We start from the raw sequence: 24181 nt of genomic DNA on the forward strand, positions 1-24181 counted from the left end.
AGGAGGAACTCCTCGCATTCTTCCCCTGCTCCAGCAGACAGTCCTCCATCAACTTTCTCTGCCATGAGTGCTTCCCCCAGGCTGCAGCTCTCCCCAAGCTGCTCCAGCAAGGGTCACCCTGACGTGTCGCAATCCTCCCAGCGCCGAACTACAACAGCAGGGGCTTCCCACAGAGTCCCAGCCTCCTTTGGGCACAGTCACCTCCTCCAGTGTGGGGTCCTTCACAGGCCACAGGTCAACAGCTACTCCACCACTGACCTCCATGGGTGGCAGGTGGGGAGCAGGCCCTGCCATCTTACCACAGGCTGCAGGGCAGGCTCTGCACCAGCACACCTTCCCCTCCCCTTCTCCTCCTTTCTTCCATGTTCACATAGATGTTCTCCTTGTAACTCCTCCTCACAACTCCAACTCCTCCTCCCAGATTCCCCTTCTTAAATACGTTATCATGGAGGTGCAGCCACCATGGCTAATTGACTCGGCCTTGACACAGAGGCAGGTCTGACTTGGAGCCAGGAGAGCTTCAAGAAGCTTCTCACAGAAGCCACCACTGCAGCCCCCTCCTCCACTACCAAAAGCCCCCACTACTCACATTAACCCAGCACAACACAGTAGTGTAAAGAAAAGAGCTCCAAGAGATGAAAAAACCCATATCGTGTTGCTTAGCGGTTTATTGTTTTGCCTTCTGGCAGATGAAAGGAGTTGTCTTCTTTGAGTTTAAGATGTTCTGGTAAATCTAGCTGTGTTTTTGCCTCTTCAATGTCTTCTTGAATTGCTGAAATGAGTGCCTCTGCAAAAGCACAGTTAGAAAAGCAATATTTAAAAACCAGTCTGAAGTCTGAACACACAACAGCATATGAAAAAGGGTGTACTACAGAACACCAGAAAGCAATCACAGAGGCAGAATATATTTATTATTATAAGGTGGAAAGGCAACATTCCGTTTCTAAAATTACATGCTTTTAACATGCATTGCGTTTTTCACTGTTATTAACACTGCTTTTTCCTTGTTCCAAGACATTTTATCAATAAAGTCAACAGAATTTGTGTTTCAGTTTTAACAGAGATACATTTTTAGAAGAAATGAACAGACTAGACTAATGTTTTTAAAACGAGTTTATGATTTTCAAGCTACTCCTCAGATGACTGACATGACAATATAATTTTTAGACTGAAATAAATAAGTACTCATAGTCTGGAAGTTGTAGGATTTTGCTTATTTTAATACAATCAATTTACATATTAGTAGATTCAGCTTAAAAAAACATTTTACTGAAAAGTCAAAGGTAAGACATAGAATAATAGAATATCCCAAGTCAGAAGAGACCCATAAGGATCATCAATTCCAACTCCCTGCTCCTCACAGGACTACCTAAAAACTAAACAGAGCATTGTCCAAGCACTCCTTGAACTCTGACAAGCTTGATGCCATAACCACTTCCCTGGGGAGCCTATCCCAGTGACCAACCACTGTCTCAGTGAAGAACATTTTCCTCACCTGAACTCCCCCTGATGCAGCTTCATTCCATTTCTTCATGTCCTGTCGCTGGTCACCAGAGAGAGGAGATCAGCACCTCCCACTCTGCTGCCCACTTTGAGGAAGCTGTAGACTGTGATGAGGTCCTCCCTCAGCCTTCTCTTCTCTAAGTTGAGCAAGCCAAGTGACCTCAGCCACTCCTCCTAAGTCTTGCCCTCAAAGCCTTTCACCATCTTGGTCTCCCTCCTCTGCATACACTCTAAATAGTTTAATGTCCTTTTTATACTGGGACACCCGAAACTGCACACAGTACTCGAGGTGGGACCTCATCAGTGCAATGCAGAGTGGGACAATCACCTTCCTCAAACGGCTGGCTATGCTGTGCTTGACCCCAAGACACAGTTGGCCCTTCTGGCTGCCAGGGCACATTGTTGACTCATATTCAACTTGCCATCAACCCAAATCCCCAGATCTCTTTCCACAGGGCTGCTCTCAAGCCTATCATCCCCCAATTTGTATGTATAACCAGGATTACTCCTTCTCAGCTAGAGAATCTGGCACTTGCTCTAGTTAAATTTCATGTGACTGGCGATTGCTCAGCTTTCTAGTCTATCCAGATCTCTCTGTAAGGCCACTCTACTTTTGAGAAACAGCTACATGAAACAGCTACCCTACATGAAACAGCTGATTATGAAGACAGAGAGAGAACAATGACACAGTACTTTCAATATGCAATAACATGACAAATAAAACATTAGTTTAAAAGACCTGTAATACTGACCTAAAGAACTTAAATTTTTTTCTGATTGAATACATCCAAGAATGACTGTACTAAGAATCTCTCCATAAAAATCATCCATGAAAGTGTGGATAATGTGCATTTCCTAAAAGACGACAAATACGATGACAATTATCATGATGCATTTTGAGTTTATTTCCCTTGTTGCAAGACTGTTGATATAATACCTCTAACTCAAATTCTCTCCCACACATATCAGGAAAACTGAGACAGTCTAACATGTGTAACACAAGATTAAGTGGCTAGAGCTTTTGATTATGTTAGTAGGAAGAACTGTACTTTGCATGGCATTTAAGAACATTGTGATATTTAAATATTTCAGAAGTAAGATTTTCAAGGCAGCAAATCACAAATAATGCCTAGATTTGTTTGATCATTAAGTCGCTGAGTCCAAATAACTATAATGAATTTGATTGAAACAGATGTTTTAAAGAGACCTTTTACAAGTAGTTCATGGGAACCAAATGATAAAATTCTTAAAACAGCAAAGGCAGCTATCTTCAAAGCAGGGATTCGTGTCAAAATAAAACTGCTTCCAAGTATTAGCAATTAAAACCAAGTTCCGCAAGACTCAGGAAAAGCACCAGCACCTGATAGCAAGAAACACATAGATGTCACAGTTCAGGATTTTAACTCTGTCACATTAATACTTATTTCTGGATCTTGGTTCTGTATATTAAGCCACAGCACCACAAGTACGGATTCCACCATTTAAGAGAAAAATACTGGAAAATAATTACAGATCAAGATGCCCCAAAATCTCATACTTTAAATGTGTATGGATTGCAGAAGATGAGAGATTAGTATGTTCCAGCTCATTCACGGGGTCTCATAACCACTAAACTGAATACATCTATTAAGCTTATGTTTATCTAGCTATCAGCACAATAAGCAACAACCACTTTGGATATATGAATTTTGATTTCAGACATATTTCATTAATGGTGAAAGAGGCAAATAAAAATAAATTTTATTTATCTACAACTGCACGCTCTATGGCTACCAAGAGGTTTTGTGGGATGTTTTTTTTCCTCCTCAGAGTACAAACATTTGAGATGGATATCAAATACATTTCTAACTGTAAAAAGAATTTCTAATCTCATTCATGGATCAAATTCTGCTTATCTCATTCAAAGTCAACGTCTAGCTCACTTATTATAATCAAAAGTACCACACAAAGCAAAGTTCTTACCACTGATTTCTTAATATTCTTATAGAAAGGATTCCATCCTATGCTCAAAACCATTTTATGCACATCTCCATTTCCAGCACAGGTCCATCCATAGTATATACCAGTAGAGATAATGGATGGAAAGCTTTCAACTACTTGCTCAGAAAAGTTAGCTGCAAAAATTTTAGAAAGTGTATATTTGCGTAAGTGCATCACTGAGTTTTCAAACAGGCGCCTAAAAGCCAAGTTCTGTCTACATGCTGTTTACAAACAGAACACATGATGATAGTGATTCAGTGCGCCACTTGCAAAGTCTAAACCAGAAAACAGTGTCATAAAATGTAGTCTCTGTGGCAATACCAGAGTTACATCTGCCACACATACACATTCATAGTTACATACATTCTATTCTATGGTTAAATAGTTAATTCTATAGTTAAAATTAATAAACTGAAATGTGCAGTCTGAATGCATTTCACTATTAGGACCATTACTGCTTTAGTACTGTCAAAGAACAGTAAAAATCAAGTTTCTTTTGCACTGTATAATAGCATCTTAGAATTACTTAAGTATTAGTAAATCTTTTTCTTAGTAAGCAAAACATGTAAAAACAAATGAAGTTATTATTTTAGTCACCTGTCACTTTTTTCATGTTGCTTTTTAGGTTATTCATATTTGCGGATTTCTAGGATTTCATTAAAAAATCCCAGATCTGAAATAAAATAGGTTCCTTGTGACTGAGGGGAATACATACAAGCCTTTAGCCGAAGAACTGCCCTACTTTAACTTCACACATGGGTACAGCTCTTCATGCAAGGTTTCAAGCTGATTTTAAGAATTTACAGTTAGTGGATTTCTCACCTAGTTCATAAGCAGAAAAAACTTCCCTCTCACTTTTCCTGATACTAATAAACCATATATAAACAATCAAGAGAAAAAAAACCTGTATGTATCAACAGATGTTGTCATATGTCCAGTACCTCAAGATTTATTATAGGAGGTTTTCTTGCCTACTAGGATTTGTGCAAAATGCCTGCTGGCTTCAGACTATCTTTAGAAAAGGCTGAAATGCATTTGAATTACACCTCCATGTGTATTCAGAGGTGTCAAACAGAGAACGGCAACGGGAAAATATACTTCTCTTTAGGACAACTACACTTGCTGCTTTTTAATTTCTGCATTATTTGCTTTACATTTCCCTCCTCAAAGCTACTCCCAGCTCCCTTTCTTGTCCTAATCTGAGTCCAATTTTATAAGAAAGGATGTTTTTCAAACTGTCGTATCACAACACCGTGCATATGATCACTTTTCAGCACCTTGCGAATCATCATCAGCTGACAAAAAAGCAAAGAAAAAGAGATCGTTTAACAGAAGGCCGGACAATAACACAAATGAGTGAACAAGACTGTAAGCAATAAAAAAAAAAAAAAAAAAACAAAAAAACAAACAAACAAAAAAAACCTAAAAACCCCCAACAAACCTAACACGGAACAAGCTGAGCCTCTCCGCAGAACGGCGCAGCCATGCCAACAGCGCAGTTGCGCAGGCCGGCTGGGCGCCTCCCGGCTTCAAACGCGCTCGGTCACCCGCAGCGCGACTCCGCACCACCCTCGGCGGCGGGAGAGCCGGACGCCCCTGCCCGTCCCCCCGCCGGAGCGCGGCCCGTCTCCGCTCAGGCGGCCGCGGCGCTGCGGGCTGCCCAGAGGCCCCCCCGGGCTCTCACCGGCGGGCGCGCTCCAGCCGCCCGCCGGTCCCGGGGCAGGGACCCGGTGCCGACCGCCGGCCCCGCGCGAGGTGCGGGAGGGGGCGGGCGGGGCCAGGCCGCGGCGAACGCCTCGCCGGTGGCCGTCACGGCAGGCGACGCCCTCGCCCCGCCGGGGGAAGCGGCGGCGCCCGCCCGCCCCGGTGCCCCGCGCTCCCCGCTCACCGGTGGGGATGCCCAGCTCCTTGAAGCCCCTGCCGAAGCCCTTCACCACCTCCCCGCGGCAGAAGTAGGGCAGGTGCCTCACGGCGGCCGGCGCCGGCCCCAGCCCCGTTTCCAGCCGCGCGGAGCGCTCACCTCCGACTCGCTCCAGGCACTACCAAGAGCAGGAGGAGTTACAGGTGGAGCGCTCCGGCCTTCAGTGCACCGACCCTCCTACCACACACCTGCCTCCCCTCGAAAATGGCCCGCTCACACCCCCGCCGCTCCTCGGACACCCGGACGGGGCTGGAGTCCTCGCGGCTCTGCCCGCCCCGGGGCGGGGCCGCCTCCCGCCCGTTCTCCCGGGCGGGCGTTTCTAAGGGCCCGATCCAGCCCAAATATATTGAATTTGCATGGCTGCCATTCAAGATAGCAGGTACACCTGCAGATTCGATCTACATGGCAGATAGCCTAAGCTGGCCCGTTTGCGTCAGCGGTGTCAAGTAAGTCTTGGGGGACTTACTCAGGGCTGCTATAGTGTACTTACGCATATGTGTATAAAAGCACATATCAACGCCTTGAAAGATCATCAAAGTCCTTGAAGTGAATTCCCAGTCATTTCCAACTACTCCTACAAGACACAGTTGCTAGCTTTACCACTTTGATATAACTAGTTATAAAAGTGCTGTTGGCGTTACCTCCAAGCCCATTGGCTAGTTTTTTATAAGGAAAAGCAGCCTAAGTACCTATGGCGTGCTCATATCTAACTGCAGTTGAAGCTGATGGTAACCAGTTCATTCTAATGATAGGGAACTATCTTGGCAAACTGATTATGTCACACCACAAAATGCCAAATGCCACCAATTCACAGATCTGTGGGTGCTATTCTACAGGATGAGGCCAAAATTATTTGAAAAAAATATTCCACCTCAAATTTACCGTCTTTCTAATTCTTTTTTCTTTCATTCTACTTCCCCACCATCTGCTTAATGCTAACATTTTAATTCATTGCTTCAGTTTGAGTAACTTTGATTGACTTACAGAATTTACGTAACTTCAGCTGAACAAAAAAGAATGCTGGTAATATATATAAAAGAAGGAAAAGCGGAAGAAAAAAAATCCTAAATACACTACAATTACATACACCCTGTTCTGCTGCCTGACACCATTAAAAGAGAGCTGTTACAAAAAGTTTTGTTTAATGATATTTAGTAGTGGGAGTAACTTGGACAGGAAGCCCAATCACCAAAGCTGTTGCTTAGTTGCCTAACTGATCATAGGCCATAACAATACACAACGTGACCACACACCCCTGGAATTTTTCATTTATTTCAGATTTAGAGCAAAAAAAAATCGTGAAGCAGGTATATTTATGTTGTTTATAATAAGTTTCTTCCTGTTAATAATGAATTATACCTTTGGTTATGATTTGTGTATAAGCAGATGTATACTTGTGTACTTACATTCTTTTTTAATGAAGACTTCTCTCCGTAATGAATTTTTATCTTCTTGTGGCATCCACAAGATGGCACTCGATCTCTTTTCCAATATCGGCAGGTTTGGACGTAAATTCTGGGCACAGGGTTTACAATCTTATCTCTGTAACAGAATGGATTTCAAGAAACAGTAAATCAGATAAATATTTGCTTAAGAACTACATGGTTAGTAATTTCACAGAAGTCTCACTGACAACACTCTGTCAAATAGTTGTTAATCCTTTTTCTCAGTTGCAATGTGTTGCTGTGATCCATGATAAAAATTATTAATCCTTGATACTGGACATGTTTTTCTTCTGTAATAAATTCTGCTTAGTTCAGCTTGGATGGAAAATTTTACATGACTAGCATTTAATTACCTATATTCAAATTTAGTAGACATGTAATTTTAGTCACAAACGTGTATGCCAAGAAAAGCAGTTTGGTAGCTTATACCTATGGTTAGAAAACTCAGGCACTCCATCACACAGCTGGAATAGAATTTCTGCTCTGTGCTGATGCTACATTTTTTACAGCTATTGTTGTTAGCGAAAAGTCTTTATTTTTTCTATGATACATAATAGCCATACAAACCTAAAGAAAATGAAGCAGGTGTTGTGTCATCTGTGTAGGTTTTCTCTTGTCCAGGAATAGCCTGCATCAGCCCTCACCTCTACACTTTTTACAGAAAATGGAAAGAGGCCTTGTTAAGTTTCAAGGTGCAAGGGAGAAAGGTTTTCTATCTATGCAATAGAATCAGAAAGAGAAGATGAAAGTGGCAACCCTAGTGACTCACACTGCAGGGAGGAGGTAGCAAAGGAAATGGCTGCAATGTTTTTTCCTTCTTTCTTGTTATTATTTGTTAAGCTCATTCTCTTCCTACCTTCCCTGGGCTGTACCTTGATATGACAAGGAGGCCTTGAGCAACAGAGGTTGCCATTACAGCCTTGTTCCAATGCTAAGCAATGACTGAGCAAAGAGGAAATATTCTAGTGAAAATTTTCTCAGTGCTAAAAGGAACCAGATGTTTATAATACTCCTGCCATCCCCAATATGTGTGATGCTGTCTTCCAGCCACATGCAGGGCGTACCTGCATTTGTTACAGCACTACCATCTGTTTATATAACAATATTGGGAGTCTTGCAGAAGACATTGAGGAGTTTGTGATCTTGAGTCAGTGGTCGTGATCTCTCCTGCTGCCTTTACTTCTCCCCCAGTTTCCACAGATTTTTGCTGACTTCATGCTTCTTGGTCAGTCATTCAGCCTCTGGCACCTTCTGGGGCAGGATGCTCACCTCTTATCTTTTCTCTCCTCTTCAATGGTGAAGTCGTTAGCAAGGCCTGTATCGTATCAGGCTTACACAATAGACCCACAAAGTATCTCCCTTACACAATGGAACAAGTGATTAGTGGTCCTTGTGCTTGATCAGAAACATTGGTATGGGCTACAAGACCACAATATTTCTGTAGCTTCTTGGGAATAACATATAGGATACTTTTATGAAGGTGGTGTACATAATGACTGCCCAGAGATAAATGTTGTAAAGGTAGATGACTTGCTGAAAAATGTTCTGCTGATCCTAGTAATCCTATTCAATTCTATAAAAAAGAAAATCCACAAAGATAATGTACAGCAAAAACATCGCTGAATGAAAACTCAGAAATAAGAGGTACTGCCAGTTTCACAGAAAGTTGACAAAATTGCACCATATCAGAAAAAAAAAAAAAAAAAAAAAAAAGAAAGAAAAAGGGATATGGTGAAATCAGAGTACATGTTGAAAGCTTGATAACAAAGAAAGAGTGAATTAAAGACAAGAATCTAGCACTGTGCATGTTAATAATATTGACAAGAGTTTTAGCTCCATGGTCCTACAGTGGCGTTACTTTGTTTGGATATGCTGGAAGAAAAGTGTTGATACTGTTGCAGATATAACCGGAATACAATTTAGATAGGTCAGAAGAGAAGCAATTTATTACTATCGCTATAGGAGAGAAGACAGAGCAGCAGAGTCACAGTCCCTGCTGGTATGAGCTCTGTCCAAATGGGGCAGTTACTGAGTTGATACACCTGCAGGTTATACAACTCCTTCTTCACCAAAACTGTGTCAGATAAGTAGGATATGGTAGATAACAACAGTGATTTAAATCCTTCAGATAAGGAGGCTCTATACAGGACATCCTTTTACAAATAATCCACTCTCCTGTAATTAAATCATGCTGACTGGCAAGCTGTGAATGTGTCTTAACTAGGGAGGCCTTCAGAGGTCTTGGAGACATTTAGTACTTTGCTTCCACAATACTGGATTCTTTTTTTCCTCCTTTCTAAACGTAGCCATATCAGAGAATATAGCATGAAATAATTTAAGCCAGATACTTTATGCCAACAACCCTGAAGTCTGCAACATCAGCAAAATTGCAGATAGGAAGTTGAGAACCAGAATACCCGTTTGTGCAGCAACTGACGGTAAAGCACTGACATTGTAAAAATGTATGTATAACTAAATCAAAGATGCTGCTTACGTTATACAGTACAACATAGGCTTAATTATTTCTAGTAGGAAGGAGATAGATGTTTATCTAGCAAAAAAATGAACAGAAGAGAATATAAAACAGTTTATTGTGAAATTGTTTCTCTCTGCTATAATAACTCAAACATCTTCAACAAAAGGAGGAGGGAGAAATGAGACTGGAATTTAAATGAAAAATATCAGGTGTGAAATAGTAATAGATCATAGATAACCAAAGGAAAGGCTTGAGCAGAACGTTGCAGAGGCAAAGTCTGCAGTCTTTCAGAAGGAGCCTGCAATTAAATCACCTTAAAGCAATTGTGAGACTGAGCTTTGAAATTCATGAAATCCAGGAAAGGAAACCAGTTCAGACATTAACTCAGAACTCCTGATGAATGCACATACATACATACTTTTTTTTTTAAATACTTTTTTTATGGTTATATACATAATACAGTCATTTCTTTATTTTTACTTTGGGAAAGGGGACTTTATAGGATAATTGGGACTGTTAGTAAATAACATTTGGAACATTTTGAAAGGTTGAAGTTAGTATAACTTGTTAGTTTCTCAGGTTACTGTCTCAGGAGGAGCTTGACTGATTGCCCTCATGGTTTAGGTTTCCTCCGGTTAAAATACAAGCTTTTTCCGTCTTTACCAGAATCATCTTTAATCACTCCTGCCAAAGAAATCAGCAAGAGAAGGAGTAATTCATTTTCCAGGCAGTCATATTATGCCAGACCTGTTTCTCGCTTCTGCAGTGCAATCAGCAAGTCATGCTTTTTAACAGGATCAGAGTAGTGAAAAGTCATTTAGAGGCACAGTGAGAGGCCCCTAATTTACCCAGTACATGTTTTGTAGTTAATTTCAGCAACTCAAGGCTGTAATCCATTTCTCTTTCTGTTTTCTAAATCCATTTCTATTTTTGATTCTGTAACTGGGGCTAACCGCTCACCAGTCTCTTGGAAGAAGCTTGTCACAGGATGGCCTTGATCTTAGATGGTTTGTTCATATTAAACTAATTTTAAACTCATTGAAAAAATTTCCTATCAAAAATATGACAATTTGTGTAAACTCACAATGGGTAAAATGAAAAACTATTTCTGATGCATATTACAGATATTAATTTGTACAAAATAAGCTAATGCAACCCTTTATTAACTCTTGCCACAAGTCAAGCTCATCCCTGTGACTGAGCATTCAAATGTGGTAAGCCTGCTTGTCTGCTTTAAAGTCTGTTTCCCGATCCTCAGTTTAATTGATCAGACTCTTGCAACTGGAAAGAGATGGGAGGAGAAAACTGCTTCTGACAGACTGTGGCATCAGTCTCTCCTTTCTGAGCAGTGAGTTGACCATCACCTTCTGCCTGCCTCAGTGCCTGGAGGTCACTGCTGCAGTCCAGGCTCCTCAGCAGCTTCTGGGGCTTCTGGCTGCTCACTGCCTGCATCCAGCTAAATGCATTGGATCCTTTCTCAAAGCACTGTTTGAATCCAGGCTGAAACACAAAAAGACACCATAGCAAAAATGTTAGTTCAAGATTATGTTATTTGTTGTTGATCTCTCAAACCCTCATGAAGGAGCAGAGAATAAAATACAATGCTAGAAGTCATGGGACCAGGGCCCAAATCAGAAAACCACTCTTTGTGAGGCCGCTTGAAGACCAACAGTGAGGTTGGAGGGGCTTACTGGAGACAACAGGCCACAACAGAGGTATGAAAAAGAAGTTCCACTGGCAATTCATGGGTTGAGTTTTGCACACAGAGTAAGGAGGGAGGAAGAACATAGCCTTCAACTGCAGTGCTTTCACTGAGAGGCAGAGGAAAAAATCCATCTGTTTGTTAGACTCTATATTCACATGCATTAAAAATACCCTTCAAGGTATTTTACCTGTGAGGGTGAGGTGAACCAGGGAGCACGGACGAGGAGCAGCAAACTGAGGGGTGGTCAGTGGGATTTGTCAAATGCTGTAGTTACTCTGTGCAACTTGGGAATTATCCTCCTTCCATCCTTCCATTTAGGATAAGTGTCCTAATCTGTAGCTGAAGAGCTTAGAAGAAGGGATTTTAAAGCCTTTCATTAGATACATAAGATTGCAGGCACAGTGTGTTTTTAGTTTTGCACAACAAGGGTACAGGTACTATCAAAAAAGGGCAGAACAGTGTTGGCTGTACAATATGTGAGGCATACAGATGATTTACATAGGGAAAATAATTAGCAATCTTTAATCATTTTACTGCTGCTGAGTGCATCCAAGCCCCTGATAGCAGCCCATCTCAGAAGCAATATGAAGCCAGTGGAGAGGGTAGAGTATCATGCCTGACACTTGTATTATTTCAGCTCAGCAGCAAATCCATACATAGATGGAATGACAATTTTCCAACATTAAAGTGGTTTAAAATAAGTAAAATCATAAAATCATAGAATTATATAATGGTTTGGGTTAGAAGGGACCTTAAAGACCATCTAGTTCCAACCCCCCTGCCCTGGGCAGGGACATCTTCCACTAGATCAGGTTGCTCAAAGCCCCGTCCAACCTGGCCTTGAACACTTCCAGGGAGGGGGCAGCCACAACCTCTCTGGGCAACCTGTGCCAGGGCCTCACCACCCTCACATTGAAGAACTTCTTCTTTATATCTAATCTAAATCTACACTCTTTTCAGTTTAAAGCCATTATGTCTCACCCTATCACTACACTCCCTGATAAAGAGTCCCTTCCCATCTTTCCCATAGGCCCCCTTTAGGTACTAGGAGGCAGCTATAAAGTCTCCCTGGAGCCTTCTCTTCTCCAGGATTAACAACCCCAATTCTCTCAGCCTGTCTTCATAGGAGAGGTGCTCCAGCCCTTTGATCATCTCCATGGCCCTCCTCTGGACTTGCTCAAGCAGGTCCATGTCCTCCTTATGTTGGGGGCCCCAGAGCTGAACACAGTACTCCAGCTGGGGTCTCATGAGAAGCAGAGTAGAGGGGGAGAATCACCTACCTCCACCTGCTGGTTGTGCCTCTTTTGACACAGCCCAGGATACGGTTGTCCTTCTGGGCTGTGAGTGCACTTTGCCAGTGACGCTGAGCTGCTCGTTAGTCAACACCCCCAAGTCCTTCTCCGCAGGGCTGCTCTCAAGCCACTCATCCCCCAGCCTGTACTTGTGCTTGGGATTGCCCCAACCCATATGCAGGACCTTGCACTTGGCCTTCTTGAACTTCATGAGGTTTCCACTGGCCCAGCTCTCAAACCTGTCAAGGTCCCTCTAGACGGCATCCCTTCCCTCCAACATTTCAACCACACCACACAGCTTGGTGTCATCGGCAAACTTGCTGAGAAGCACTCAATCCCACTGCCCATGTGACCAACAAAGATGTTAAACAATGCTGATCCCAACACCAACCCCTGAGGAGCGCCACTCATCACTGCTCTCCACTTGGACATTGAGCCGTTGACTGCAGCTCTTTGAGTGCAACCAACCAGTCAATTACTTATCCGCTGAGTGGTCCATCTGTCAGAACCCTGTCTCTCCAATTTAGAGACAATGATGTTGTGTGGGACAGTGTTAAAAGCTTTGCACAAGTCCAGGTAGATGACATCAGTTGCTCTTTCCTTATTCACCAGTGCTGTAACCCTGTCGTAGAAGGCCACCAAACCTGTCAGGCACGATTTGCCCTTAGTGAAGCCATGTTGGCTGCCACCAATCACCTCCTTATTTTCCATGTGCCCCAGCATAGTTTTCAGTAGGATGTGCTCTATGATCTTGCTGGGCACAGAGATGAGACTGACTGGCCTGTAGTTCCTTGGGTCTTCCTTTTTTCCCTTTTTTTTTTTTTTCCATTTAACTTCCTGGTGAAGACTGAGGCAAAAAAATAATTGAGTACCTCAACCTTCTCCATATCCCAGGTAACCAGGTCTCCTGTTTCATTACAGAGAGGGCCCACATTTTCCCTAGTCTTCCTTTTATCACCAACATATCTGTAGAAGCTTTTCTTGTTGTCCTTGATGTCCCTGTCCAGAATTAATGCTATTAGGGCTTTGGCCTTCTTAATCTGATCCCTGGCTGCTCAGACAATTTCTCTGTATTCCTCCCAGGTTACCTGTCCCTGCTTCCACCCTCTGTAAGCTTCTTTTTGTGTTTGAGTTTGCCCAGGAGCTCCTTGTTCATCCATGCAGGCCTCCTCTAATTTTTGCCTGACTTTCTGTTTGTTGGGATGCATTGCTCCTGAGAATGGAGGAAGTGATTCTTGAATATTAACCAGCTTTCTTGGGCCCTCTTCTCTCCAGGACTTTATCCCATGGGATTCTGCCAAGCGGATCCCTCAAGAGGCCAAAGTCTGCTCTCCTGAAGTCCAGGGTAGTGAGCTTACTGTGTGCCCTCCTCGCTGCCCTAGGACTACCATGGGTCTTGAACTCTACCATTTCATGGTAACTGCAGCCAAGGCTGTCCTTGAGGTTTACACTCCCCACCACCCCGTCCTTGTTAGTGACAAGAAGGTCCAGCATAACACCTCTCCTTGTTGGCTCCTCTATGATGGAGAAGGAAGTTATCATCAATGCATTCCAGGAACCTCCTGGATTGCTTATGCTCTGCTGTTTTGTCTCTCCTACAGATATCGGGGTGGTCAAAGTCCCCCATGAAGACCAGGGCTTGTGAACGTGAGGCTGCTCCTAGCTGTCTATAGAGGACTTCATCTACTTGGTCTTCCTGATGAGGTGGCCTGTAGCAGATCCCCACTATCATGTCACCTGTCCCTGTCCTCCCTTTAATCCTAACACACAAGCTCTCGGTTGGCTCCTCATCCATCCCCAGGCAGAGCTCCATGCACTCCAGCTGGTCAGTGACAGGGAAGGTGACATGCCCTCCTCATCTCCCCTGCCTGTCCTTCCTGAAGAGCCTGTATCCTTCCATGCCAACCCTCCAGACATAGGATTCATCCCACTACCTGTTCATGATGCCAATAAGATCGTAGCCCTGCAGGCATACGCACGTGTCTAGCTCCTCTTGTTTATTCCCCATGCTATGTGTGTTTGCACATAGAGATACTTAAGTTGGGCCTCTGATGAAGCTGACTTACTGTTGTAACTCCTTTATGCTGCTCTTCAGGTGCTGTCCTGATGACCTGTGATTCCTCTCCAGGCTCTGGGCATCTATTGTGGCATTGGCATCAAGCTGGTAGGAGTGGGATGGATTGAGGTTCCCCTCTCCCAGCAACTTTTGTTTAGAGCTCTCTTCACCAGCTTGGCAAGCCTATGGCCAAAGATGCTCTTCCCCTTCTCTGACAGTTGGACCCCACCACTCCCCAGCAGACCAGGTTTCTCAAAGCGAGTCCCATGGTCTAGGTAGCTGAACCCCTGGCTGTGGCACCAGTCCTGTAACCATTTGTTGATTCGCCAGATCTGACTGGCCCTTTCAAACCCCTTCCCTTTGACTGGGAGGATTGATGAAAACACTACCTGTGCTCCAGAGTCCCTTACCCCTGCTCCCCAGGGCTCTGTAACCCTTCCTGATACTCCTCAGATGGCTCCTGGCTGTATCACTGGTGCCCATGTGAAACAGCAGCAGCACATAACAGTCAGAGGACTGTATGAGGCTCGGCAGTCTGATATGAGCCCCTGGTAAGCAGCACACCTCTCTAGAGTGCGTCAGGTCGGCAGACGGGTGCCTCCATACCTCTCAGAAGAGAGTCGCCTACTACTATCACCTTTTTCTTAGTTGTGCTGGTTGTTATACAGGGAGCAGGTCAGGCTGCGTTACTCAGCTCCAGCATCTTTCCTGATATGACAGGTTTCTCCTCTTCAGTCTGCAGAGCAGTGAAGTGGTTTTGCAGAGGCACCTCAGGCTTCAGGGTAAGTGTCTTTCTTCTGCTGGTTCTTGCTGTTGCCAGCTTCCATTCTTCTGTGTTATTGCCACTCCTCCCTTCCATGTGCACTGGTGGGAGAGTTTTTGGCTCTTTGGCTGTGGGCTGTTGGGTCCACTACAAACTGCGCTTGGAACCAGCTGACTAACTTCTTCTCAGTCTCCCTGATGCTACGCAGCTTTCCCACCACCTCCCACAGCTCAGCCACCTGCTGCAGGAGGTCCTCTGCCTGGGCACACCTTTTGCAGGCAGGTCCGCTGCCTGTCCCTGCCCCAGGAGAAAGGTCCAGGCCCTTCCTGCAGTCTGAGGTCTGCACTGCAGCCTCTCCCTTCAGCAGCCCCATCTGGGTGGAGGCATTGGCCACTGCTGGAGTAGATGGTGCAGACCCTGTGGGAGGCATTGGCCTGTCAGCCTTGCACAGCCTCTGAGAAATAGCTAGGCTTTGATGAAAAACAGGCCTTGGAAGAAAGATAAAAGGCTGCTGAGCTATGCCAAGGTGGCAGGGAAAAACAACGTTCAGCTGCAACACTAAACTGTGGAAAACACTGAACTGTGAGAAGTTACTGCCGCGAGAACAGCGCATGAACGAGAGGGTGATTGGCCTGCACAGCACCTTAGAGTGGCCTTATGCTGATAGGGGAAAAGGTTGATAGCTGTCTAATTGCTGATTTGTTAACTATGAAGTAAGAGCTTTACCAACAGCATCCCAGAGCATAAGTATGTACTGTTGTAACAATAAACTCTCTTTTTTTCTGGATTTCATTGGGAGTCCGTGCCTCAGTTGCCACAAGACCCCACAGCCAAAGCTGCAGCCTTTGCTCTCAGACGAGTGCCCACCATCCTGCCTTGGGGGTCAGGTAGGATGAGTGCCCTTGGCCTGTCCAGATGGCCACAGAACAGTGCCCAGTTGCTGGGTTGTATGCACTTCAAGTCTCTCCACTCAGCCGGTGGAATGCTCCTCCTTTAAAGAGGCACCCTCCCCACACGCCCTCCCGCGTGAACTGGGGCGCCTTGCCCTGGCTGAGGCGTTATGCCCTGTCTGCCTGTACTGGTGGTTGCCGCTCCCTGGGACTGCCTGTTGTGGGAGCGGGGAACGGCTGCTCTATCCCTGGCCCCACCCACACCTCATCAGACACTCGCGTTTGTGAGAGCTGCCGGCTCCTGGCGGGTCTCCGTGCTCACCTGGGGTTTCCTTGGCTCAGGAACCCTCCCTGTACACTGTGATCCCCTGCTCCACTGCAGAATGTGCCCGCGCCTTTGCTGATTGCCTTGGTGAGTGAATGTTTTAAAAGGCCCAGAAGGCTTTGGGTGCTCAACGTTCTGGTTAGAATGGCACTTGCTGCCTTAATTCACCATGACCCTGTAACTGTGGCATCTGATCTGACTGCAGGAAAACAGGTGTACTGGTGCCTGGGGTTATGCTTCCTCAGTTGCAGGACTCGGTATTTTCCTCTGCTGCGCTTCATGAGGTTAATTTCTGACCACTTCTCCAGCCTGTCCAGGTCCCTCTGAATGGCAGTGCAACCATCTGGTCTAGACACTCATCCTGGATCATCTGCAAACATGACAAGCATGCACTCTGTCCCATCATCCAGGTCACTCATGAAGATGTTAAACATTATTAGCCCCAGTACTGACCCTGGGGTACACCACTAGTGGCTTGTCCCCCAATTGGACTTTGTGCCACTGGTCACAACTTTCTGGGCCAGTTTTCATATCAATTCACTGTTGAATTTTCCAGCCCATACTTCATCAGTGTGTCTACAAGAATGTTTTGGGACACAGTGTCAAAAGCCTTACTAGACTTGAGGTAAACAACATCCGCTGTTGGATCTACTCTCCCCTCAGACACCAAGCAAGTCACCTCATTATAGAGGACCATCACATTGGTTTAGCATGATTATCCCCTTCATAAATCACAGTGACTACTCCTGATCATCTTCTTGTCCTCCATGTGTTTGAAACTTATTTCCAGGATTAGTTTCTCCATCACCTTTTTAGGGATTGAGATGCATTGACCAGCCTGTAATTAGTCAGATCTTTTTTCCTGGCTTCTTGATGATAGGAGTGTCATTTGTTCTCTTCCAGTCTTCAGGAACCTCTCCCTGTCATCATGACCATTCAAAGAGTGGTCTTGCAATGACATCACCCAGATCCCTCAGCACTTATCCCCATGGACTCACATATGTTTGGTTTGTTTAAGTGGTCCCTAACCTAGTACTTGTCCACCAAGGGTAAGTTTTCCTTGGTCCAGACTTTCCCTAGGGTCTCAGGGACCTGGGATTCCTGAAAACTGGTCTTACCAGTAAACATTGAGGCAGGAAGGCATTGCGTGCCTTGACCTTTTCCATGTCATTTGTTGCCAGGTTCCCAGTGGCAGGCCAATGTTTTCCCTAGTGTTCCATTGACCTTGATCAGGTACCTCACCACACAGGGTCTCTGGAGCATGGTTGCTCTAAAGAAATATTTCTCCCCTGTGTTGTGGAAAGAAGGTCCTCTGCAATGTGTGGCAGGAAGGGACCAGGCTGCTCTGATGGGTGTCAAACCCATCAAGAACCTTTGAGGCAAACCAGACTATTTCAGCTCTGGCTTTTCATTGCTGCACATGATCTTATCTCCTACAAAAAGCATTACTGAGAAAGTCCCATTTGCTCTTAGTGACTTGTACCTCCTCCTCTCTGTATTGCCTCTTCTGCTCTTCCTGGCACACCACCTCAGCAAACTCTGCCACCATGTCAGATCTTCAAGCAAAGTGTGCTGCACAGTTTCTTGAATCAATGCCTCCAGAATAATCTCGAGTGTCCCCAAGGGGCTGTGATTCCCACTAGGGAGCTAGGACTGCTTCAGGAACATATGGGCTTCCTGCAGCTGCCCCTACTTCAGGGCTTGCTGCTCCTCATCCTCCTACTCAGTCCCTGGCAGTAGGGTTGTCAGAGAATGGGAGGCACTGGGTCCTGCAGGTGAAAAGCACAGCAGGCAGGAGGAAGAGGAGCATGAGGATTTGGAGGAAGTACAGGAGGAGTGGAGTGGGCATCGGGGTGATCTGCTCCTTGATGAAGGGGTCCAAGTAGGCATTTGCTCCTTCCTAGAGCTAATCCACATGAGTAGGGTCTTTGGGCAGGTGGCGTGGATGCAGCCTGGCTCTGCATGAGCTCCCACATGTGTGCAGTTGGGCACATGTCTAAAGGGATGAGCCTGTCCCTACCCGAGGAAGGTCATCCTGGCTCCAAACCATGCCTAAGCCCTCCTATCCCACAGCTTCTAGTGTTGCCTGCAAGCCTCCCAGGGCAATTAACACTTCCCTAATGGTGCCGGCTGCAGTGGATCCTCTCCCCCTGGGCTGTGTGGACAAGCATGCAGTTATTGACTGTGAGGCTGAGAGGGGGGATACAGCCCTGACATTTGCTGCTCTGTTCACCATAGAACTCCCACCTGTGCACCTTCTTCTCTGCCCCTATTTTTCACCTATCAAAAATCCAAGGCCCAGTGTCAGGCTGGCTGGGCTGTCATCCTTTAACACAGGGGTCCCAGCAGATCCATAGCAGGGGGACTGGTTGAAAAACTTACCCTTCCAGTTCTTCCAGTCTCTCTTGCTGCTCCACTTCTCCAAAGCACACATTCAGTCCTTGTAGAGATCAACCGACAGGAGTTTGGAGGGGATGTTTCAGAGCAAGTCCTGCAATGCCAAGATCTTCAGAGGAGGCTTTGGACATGTCTGCTGGGACCACAGAGAACATCCCTGTGACTCTGCCTCAGGACGAGGCAACTTGGTTTCAGCCACCTGCTCTTGCAGCTACCCATTGACACTGACAGAGAAGTCATCTTCCAGGCTATGTTCCAGGCAATCCTGCATTAGTCTGTTAACAGAACTCAGCTCTTCTCTGCCTTCTCTTCACCCCTGTATCTCATCATGCCTCCCTGAGCAGACTGCTGGAAAAGAGCATGAAGTGAATTTCCCAGGGTCTTGCCAGAAATCAGGGACAGAAGAAGAGGAACAGAATAGGAGATAGAAAATTAAAATGCCAAATTCTACTAAGCCTGAACCAAGGAGTTTTGACTTCACTGCAGCTTTAACCAGGAGTCCCAGCCAGGTTAAACCCAGTCACTGAAATGGGGTCCTGCACATTCACAAGGAGCTAATTCAGTACACATGAAATACCACAATGTAACACACAGAGAATGGGTAAAGGTAAGCAAGTAAACAAGAGTAAAGTGGTATTAACCTACAGGAAAGCAACAGGAGTTACAGTATTTTAAATGCTGGGATAAAACAGGAATTCCATGTCAATAAGTGTTTGACTGAGTACATTTCCAAAACTGAAGATATTACTAAATACATGTCATGACCCTGCTGGTTTTCAGTAAGAGATTTGTGAGAAAATCTGACCCAAATATCAATACTGATTTATGTGAGAAGAAAATGCAGGTGCTGATAAATAATCTGAGCAGGGCAGTTTTCTATTGGAAAACAGAATTCTGGCTAAATTCAATGAGCATATTTAACACATGGATAAAACTGGTGGGCAGCAAAGCAACCAATGAGTTTGGTCTGTGATTTGCCCTACAGACAAATATTGTTTATTTGCTTTCAAAGAGTTAAAACTGATAATGCTATCAGGGTTTTAAACACAGTTTTCATCCAGTAAACAACTTCTACTCTTGCATCAAGAGTGGATGCAACCTGACAACGAGGACAGTCCTCTTGTATGCAGCAGACTCAAAACTAGCTTCTCCCACTTGGCACCTTAAAAGAGACGGTTCAGCAAAGTCTTCATCCCTTCATCTCCTTTCAGGTCAGACAGAAACCTACAAGCCCCTTAGAAGGCACCTTCCAGCAATGCTAAGACTTCTGCTCCAGGACTGCAGCCTTCCTGGTCTGCAAGGTGATCATGGGGTGGCCTCTCCTGTTTCATCCTCAGGTGGGTGTTGCACCAGAGCAATGGGTCTTATCACATAGCCAGGGTGACAAGAAGAGCCCAGACTTTTTTTATATGTAATCTTGTAACTATTTAAAGACATTTAAATTCCTCATTCCTTTAAAATTCATGTTGCCATTAAAAACTCTTGATTATACAAGTTGGTTACTATAATTTTTCTCCTAAGCATAAAATATAGTAGGTGATCTTTTCAGTCACACAAGCTCCTGTACATGTGCAGGTCTCATGCATGCAGTATAGTATGCTGTAGCTGACCCTGAGTGGAACAAGCTGATTTCTCAAGTGGAGCTGTAGAGATACATCAGTACTGTGTTGTGCATTATCATAATCAGGAGCAACTTCAGTTTAAAACACAGTCACCTAAAAAGTTAGAATTAATTTTGAGTATTTCATTCCTTGAAGCCTCATTTCAGTCTTCTTCCATTTTTCCAATTCTGTTTTAGAAAACCTTAAAACTGTGTTTGAAGGATTTTCAAGTTAATCCACATTTTGTCAAAGGCCTTTAGTTTGTTTTGGCACTGCAGAAAAAATACATTATAGCACGGCTAAAAACTTGTACAGGGTAGTTAGTATGTTTCGCAACAGCTTCTCCTTCAACCAAGCCTATATGCAGTGCCTATGCTCCAGCACTTGGTGGTGCCTTCTGACAACATATATCTCCGGCTTGCTCTACAACGGTTAATATGTATGGTGCCAGCAGTAGCTCTCGGTACAATAAAGATAATCGATGTCGTAAGGGAATCTCCTCTGTTTCTATCAAGTAAGCAATTGCTGAGGTCAGCTATATCTGGCTTCTGGTCTCCACACTGAATCGTCAGTGATAAATCTTTTCCCTTCAGTGCATGTGGTGTGGCCAAATCTCACTGTGACCATCAGGGGAAGGCACAGGCCTTCTCAGCATGCTGCTCTTTTCTTCAGAAAGCACTGACAGCAGTGCTTCTGCTTGGCATATGGCAGTTTCATCCAAGACTAATGATTTGAAGGAAGCTTGCTTCACCTGTGTCTCCCATAAAAGTGCTCAGCGCATATTTCGCACATTTTTCTTCATGGAACATCTCACCCTTATGCAGTTTCCCTGTTCTGCACCTTCCTTTGCTGTAGAACAGGACAGCTAGTGCAGACTGCAGTGATACCCATCCAAATGGAAATCCATCTGCTACAGCAGCACGCTCACATTTGTATATTAATGTTGTGCCACAAGTCATGCCTCTCTCTCTAGGTAAGAAGGACAAGCTCTGTGGGAGATTAAATTCTGGCACATTGTCTTTAGATGGCCAGAAACTCAGTGCAGGGATTTTCTATTTGTACAGTGTCTGAACAATTATGTCATGGATACTGTGCAGGACAAATACGCACTGAGTAGCATTTACATCGATCCAGTAGCTTAAAACCACCTTAAGATCAGTGTAAGCTACCTTTTGAAGCTCCTGCCTACTGACAATGAGCATGGAGTGGCTGCAGTGCAAACATGAATTAAATCTCTTGTATCTGACTTTTCTTGTGTTCTTACACATTGAAAAATTTGTTGAACCTGTGAAATACGAAAAAGACATGTAAAGAATACTGATTTGTTCAGAAAGAGGAAAACCTGCCCTGCCTACAATAGTGTCACAGAGGACAGAGAAAGTAAGATCTACCATTAGCATAGTCCCATGTAGCACACAGACTGGGACATGTATAACATATCCTTACTGCCATGTAAAATGTAAGCTTCTCTCCTCGTGCTCAGAGATAAACAGGGATGATAAAAATCACTCTGCACCCTAGCATACAAAGGAAGCAATCCCATCTAGATGAACATGAGGACAAGAGAGTCTGTAGAACCATCACTCTGGACACTGGTGTTTAGTGCTTCTGTTTCCCAGGAGTTCTCCACAGTGCAGCCCCAGCTCCAGGACAGGTGGGATGACAGTACTAGCTGAACCTCTGCCCCCATTAAGTGCTGCATCCCACGATGACTACACAGGCAAGCAAGCAGTTTTGCAAAACTATTCCTCCATTATTGAGCTCCAAGTTAAAGGTTTTCCCCCACTGCCTGGCCCTTTCTGTTTCTTCTTCCTGGAGTTTCGCAGTATCTTGTAGCCCAGTTGTCTGGGAGGTGTTCAGTCCTGTCCTCAATAAGCCTGTGAAGGCTCCAGCTGCCCACATGTGAATTTATTTTCATTAGCTAGCTCTATGGCACAAGCTGCTGCACCCTCACTTCGCTCAGTGCTTCTTTAAGACTGTTATAATGAGGTTCTTGCTCAGGAGAAGCACAACCCAAGGAAACAGATAATTAGGCAGAGGTGGAACTTCCTTCCAACCACAAACCATCATGAAAACAAATAACTTCAAGATCTACCTTCAACTACACTGGTGATTTAAACAAATTAGGAAACATTCCTCTCTTTCTCTGAAAAGACAAATTCCTTTTCACTTCTGCTCTACTTCAAATTAATGGTCCCTCTACTTCACACATACCAGGTGCATTTTCTTTAAGATCTGATCAGTTTTTAGATATCTGCTTAAACCCTGGGTAATTTTCTCAGTTTGCATTTCACTCTGGTCTAGTAAAAGGTGTTACCTCTGCCCCTTATCTTTGTCTCTGTCCTTAGACATCATGCCCACACCAATGTCTTTTTACTATATATATACTATATATACTCTCATTTATATTCCAAATAAAGTTTTGATTCCTTTAAATGTGACCTTGAACATTATTTTGAATCTATGTCGTTACCAATGCATTCAAATCTTCCAAAGTCGGAGTGATATCTTGGTTTAGAAATCTATTGAAAAAACCTATGTTTTCAAACTTGTAAAAGATCTAAGTCATCGCTGTCATCAAGGAAGGGTGTGGAAAAAAAAAGAGGAAGAGTTTGTTACTATTAGATAGCAAGATAAAACCATAAATACAAAGAAACTCTTTGTTGTTTCAGGCTTCAGGTCAGAAAACCAGTTCTACCATCAAGGCAATAGCCCTGGTCTGAAGCCTGCTGATAATAACAAAAATGTTCCCATTACTTTAGTTGATGTGTAGTAAAGCATAAATGAAAACTAATTTGCCTTTTCAGAGAAAGAGAAGGAATGTGCTTCTTCAGCACTTCCTAGAAGCCTGATTACTTTCCCAATTAGGGCCTAGAGAGTTATGTAATCTAACCTGAAAAGGTAAACAACTCAAGGTTTTGTTTCAAGTAATGGAGACCAGTATATTAAGAAAACTGACAATTAAAATTCTTTTTGGTCAACAAACCCATCAGTAAATTGCTGAGAAGTTTTCTCAGGTGAGCAGTGTCCTTCTGAGGACTTCACTTACACTGAAAAACTGATCAGGATGATGAAACAGTCAAGTTTGTGCTATAGGGCAGCTTATGATCAGAAGATCATGAACACATTAGTTTAACTGCACATACATTTCCCACAGTCATCAACCTGATTAAAAGCTGGTGTTCATAGCAGGTTAGAAAGATAGAAAGATAGATAGTTAGAAAGTTAGAAAGATAGATAGAAAAGAAAAACCTCTTTTTGTTTTTTATAACCACCTCATGCCTCCATGGCCTCCCAGCATGGCTCAGCCTGGCCTGTAACAGCTCCCAGTGCATTTCCAGGGATCTCACTGGTGAGCTCAATAGAGCTGTATTTGATGAGGGGTTTTGTTATGCATGTGATGGAATAGAGACCCATGAAACTTGACTTGAAGGATATAAAACTCCTGTGCCATAGAAATAACTTTCAGCCTTCAACAAAACTGACTGAATTCAATATAACAATTGCCAGACAAAAGACTCTCTGTTACATTTAGTGCTAAAATGAAAGACAGGAACATTACACATCTGTTAGTTTGGAAAGGACGGAATAAAGTAGATCATCTTACTGCATGGTTTTCTTTTTCATTATCTATCACAAGTTCCCGTACGGCTAAGAAAGGGTCAGGAGCAAGGTCTGATGCCTAGACTTTCCCATACAAAAGATGATCTTTTATAATTTGTGGTATAGGAGTAATTATTGGTGGAGTATTTGAATTGGTCTTCCTAAGTATGTCCTCTGCGTGGGTAGTATAACTCTGCGTGAGACAATACTGAAATATAGACTTT

At 44.1% G+C, this 24181-nt stretch overlaps 1 protein-coding gene across 1 annotated transcript; it reads right to left on the minus strand.

Moving 5' to 3' along the window:
* Positions 1–659: 659 nt before the first annotated feature.
* On the minus strand, positions 660–17905 carry LOC141918780 (riboflavin kinase-like). Its single transcript, XM_074813644.1, has 6 exons — positions 17840–17905; positions 10646–10825; positions 5372–5522; positions 3466–3617; positions 2256–2358; positions 660–787 (listed from the first exon to the last, which is right to left on the minus strand). Exons 1-6 carry the CDS (start codon positions 17903–17905, stop codon positions 660–662), a joined length of 780 nt encoding a protein of 259 aa, XP_074669745.1.
* Positions 17906–24181: the final 6276 nt, after the last annotated feature.

This window comes from Strix aluco, chromosome Z (genome assembly GCF_031877795.1).
Source record: "Strix aluco isolate bStrAlu1 chromosome Z, bStrAlu1.hap1, whole genome shotgun sequence".
Lineage (NCBI taxonomy): Eukaryota > Metazoa > Chordata > Aves > Strigiformes > Strigidae > Strix > Strix aluco.

Bases quoted from the DNA above. Each gene is read 5' to 3' on its own strand.
- LOC141918780 (XM_074813644.1), bottom strand. From the start codon at position 17,905: ATGGTGGCAGAGTTTGCTGAGGTGGTGTGCCAGGAAGAGCAGAAGAGG. The intron at 10,826-17,839 runs GTACAAGTCACT...TTTGTGTTTCAG, and splicing joins GGCAATACAGAGAGGAGGAG to CCTGGATTCAAACAGTGCTT. The intron at 5,523-10,645 runs GTCTGTCAGAAG...TGCTCTTGGTAG, and splicing joins AAGGAGAGACTGATGCCACA to TGCCTGGAGCGAGTCGGAGG.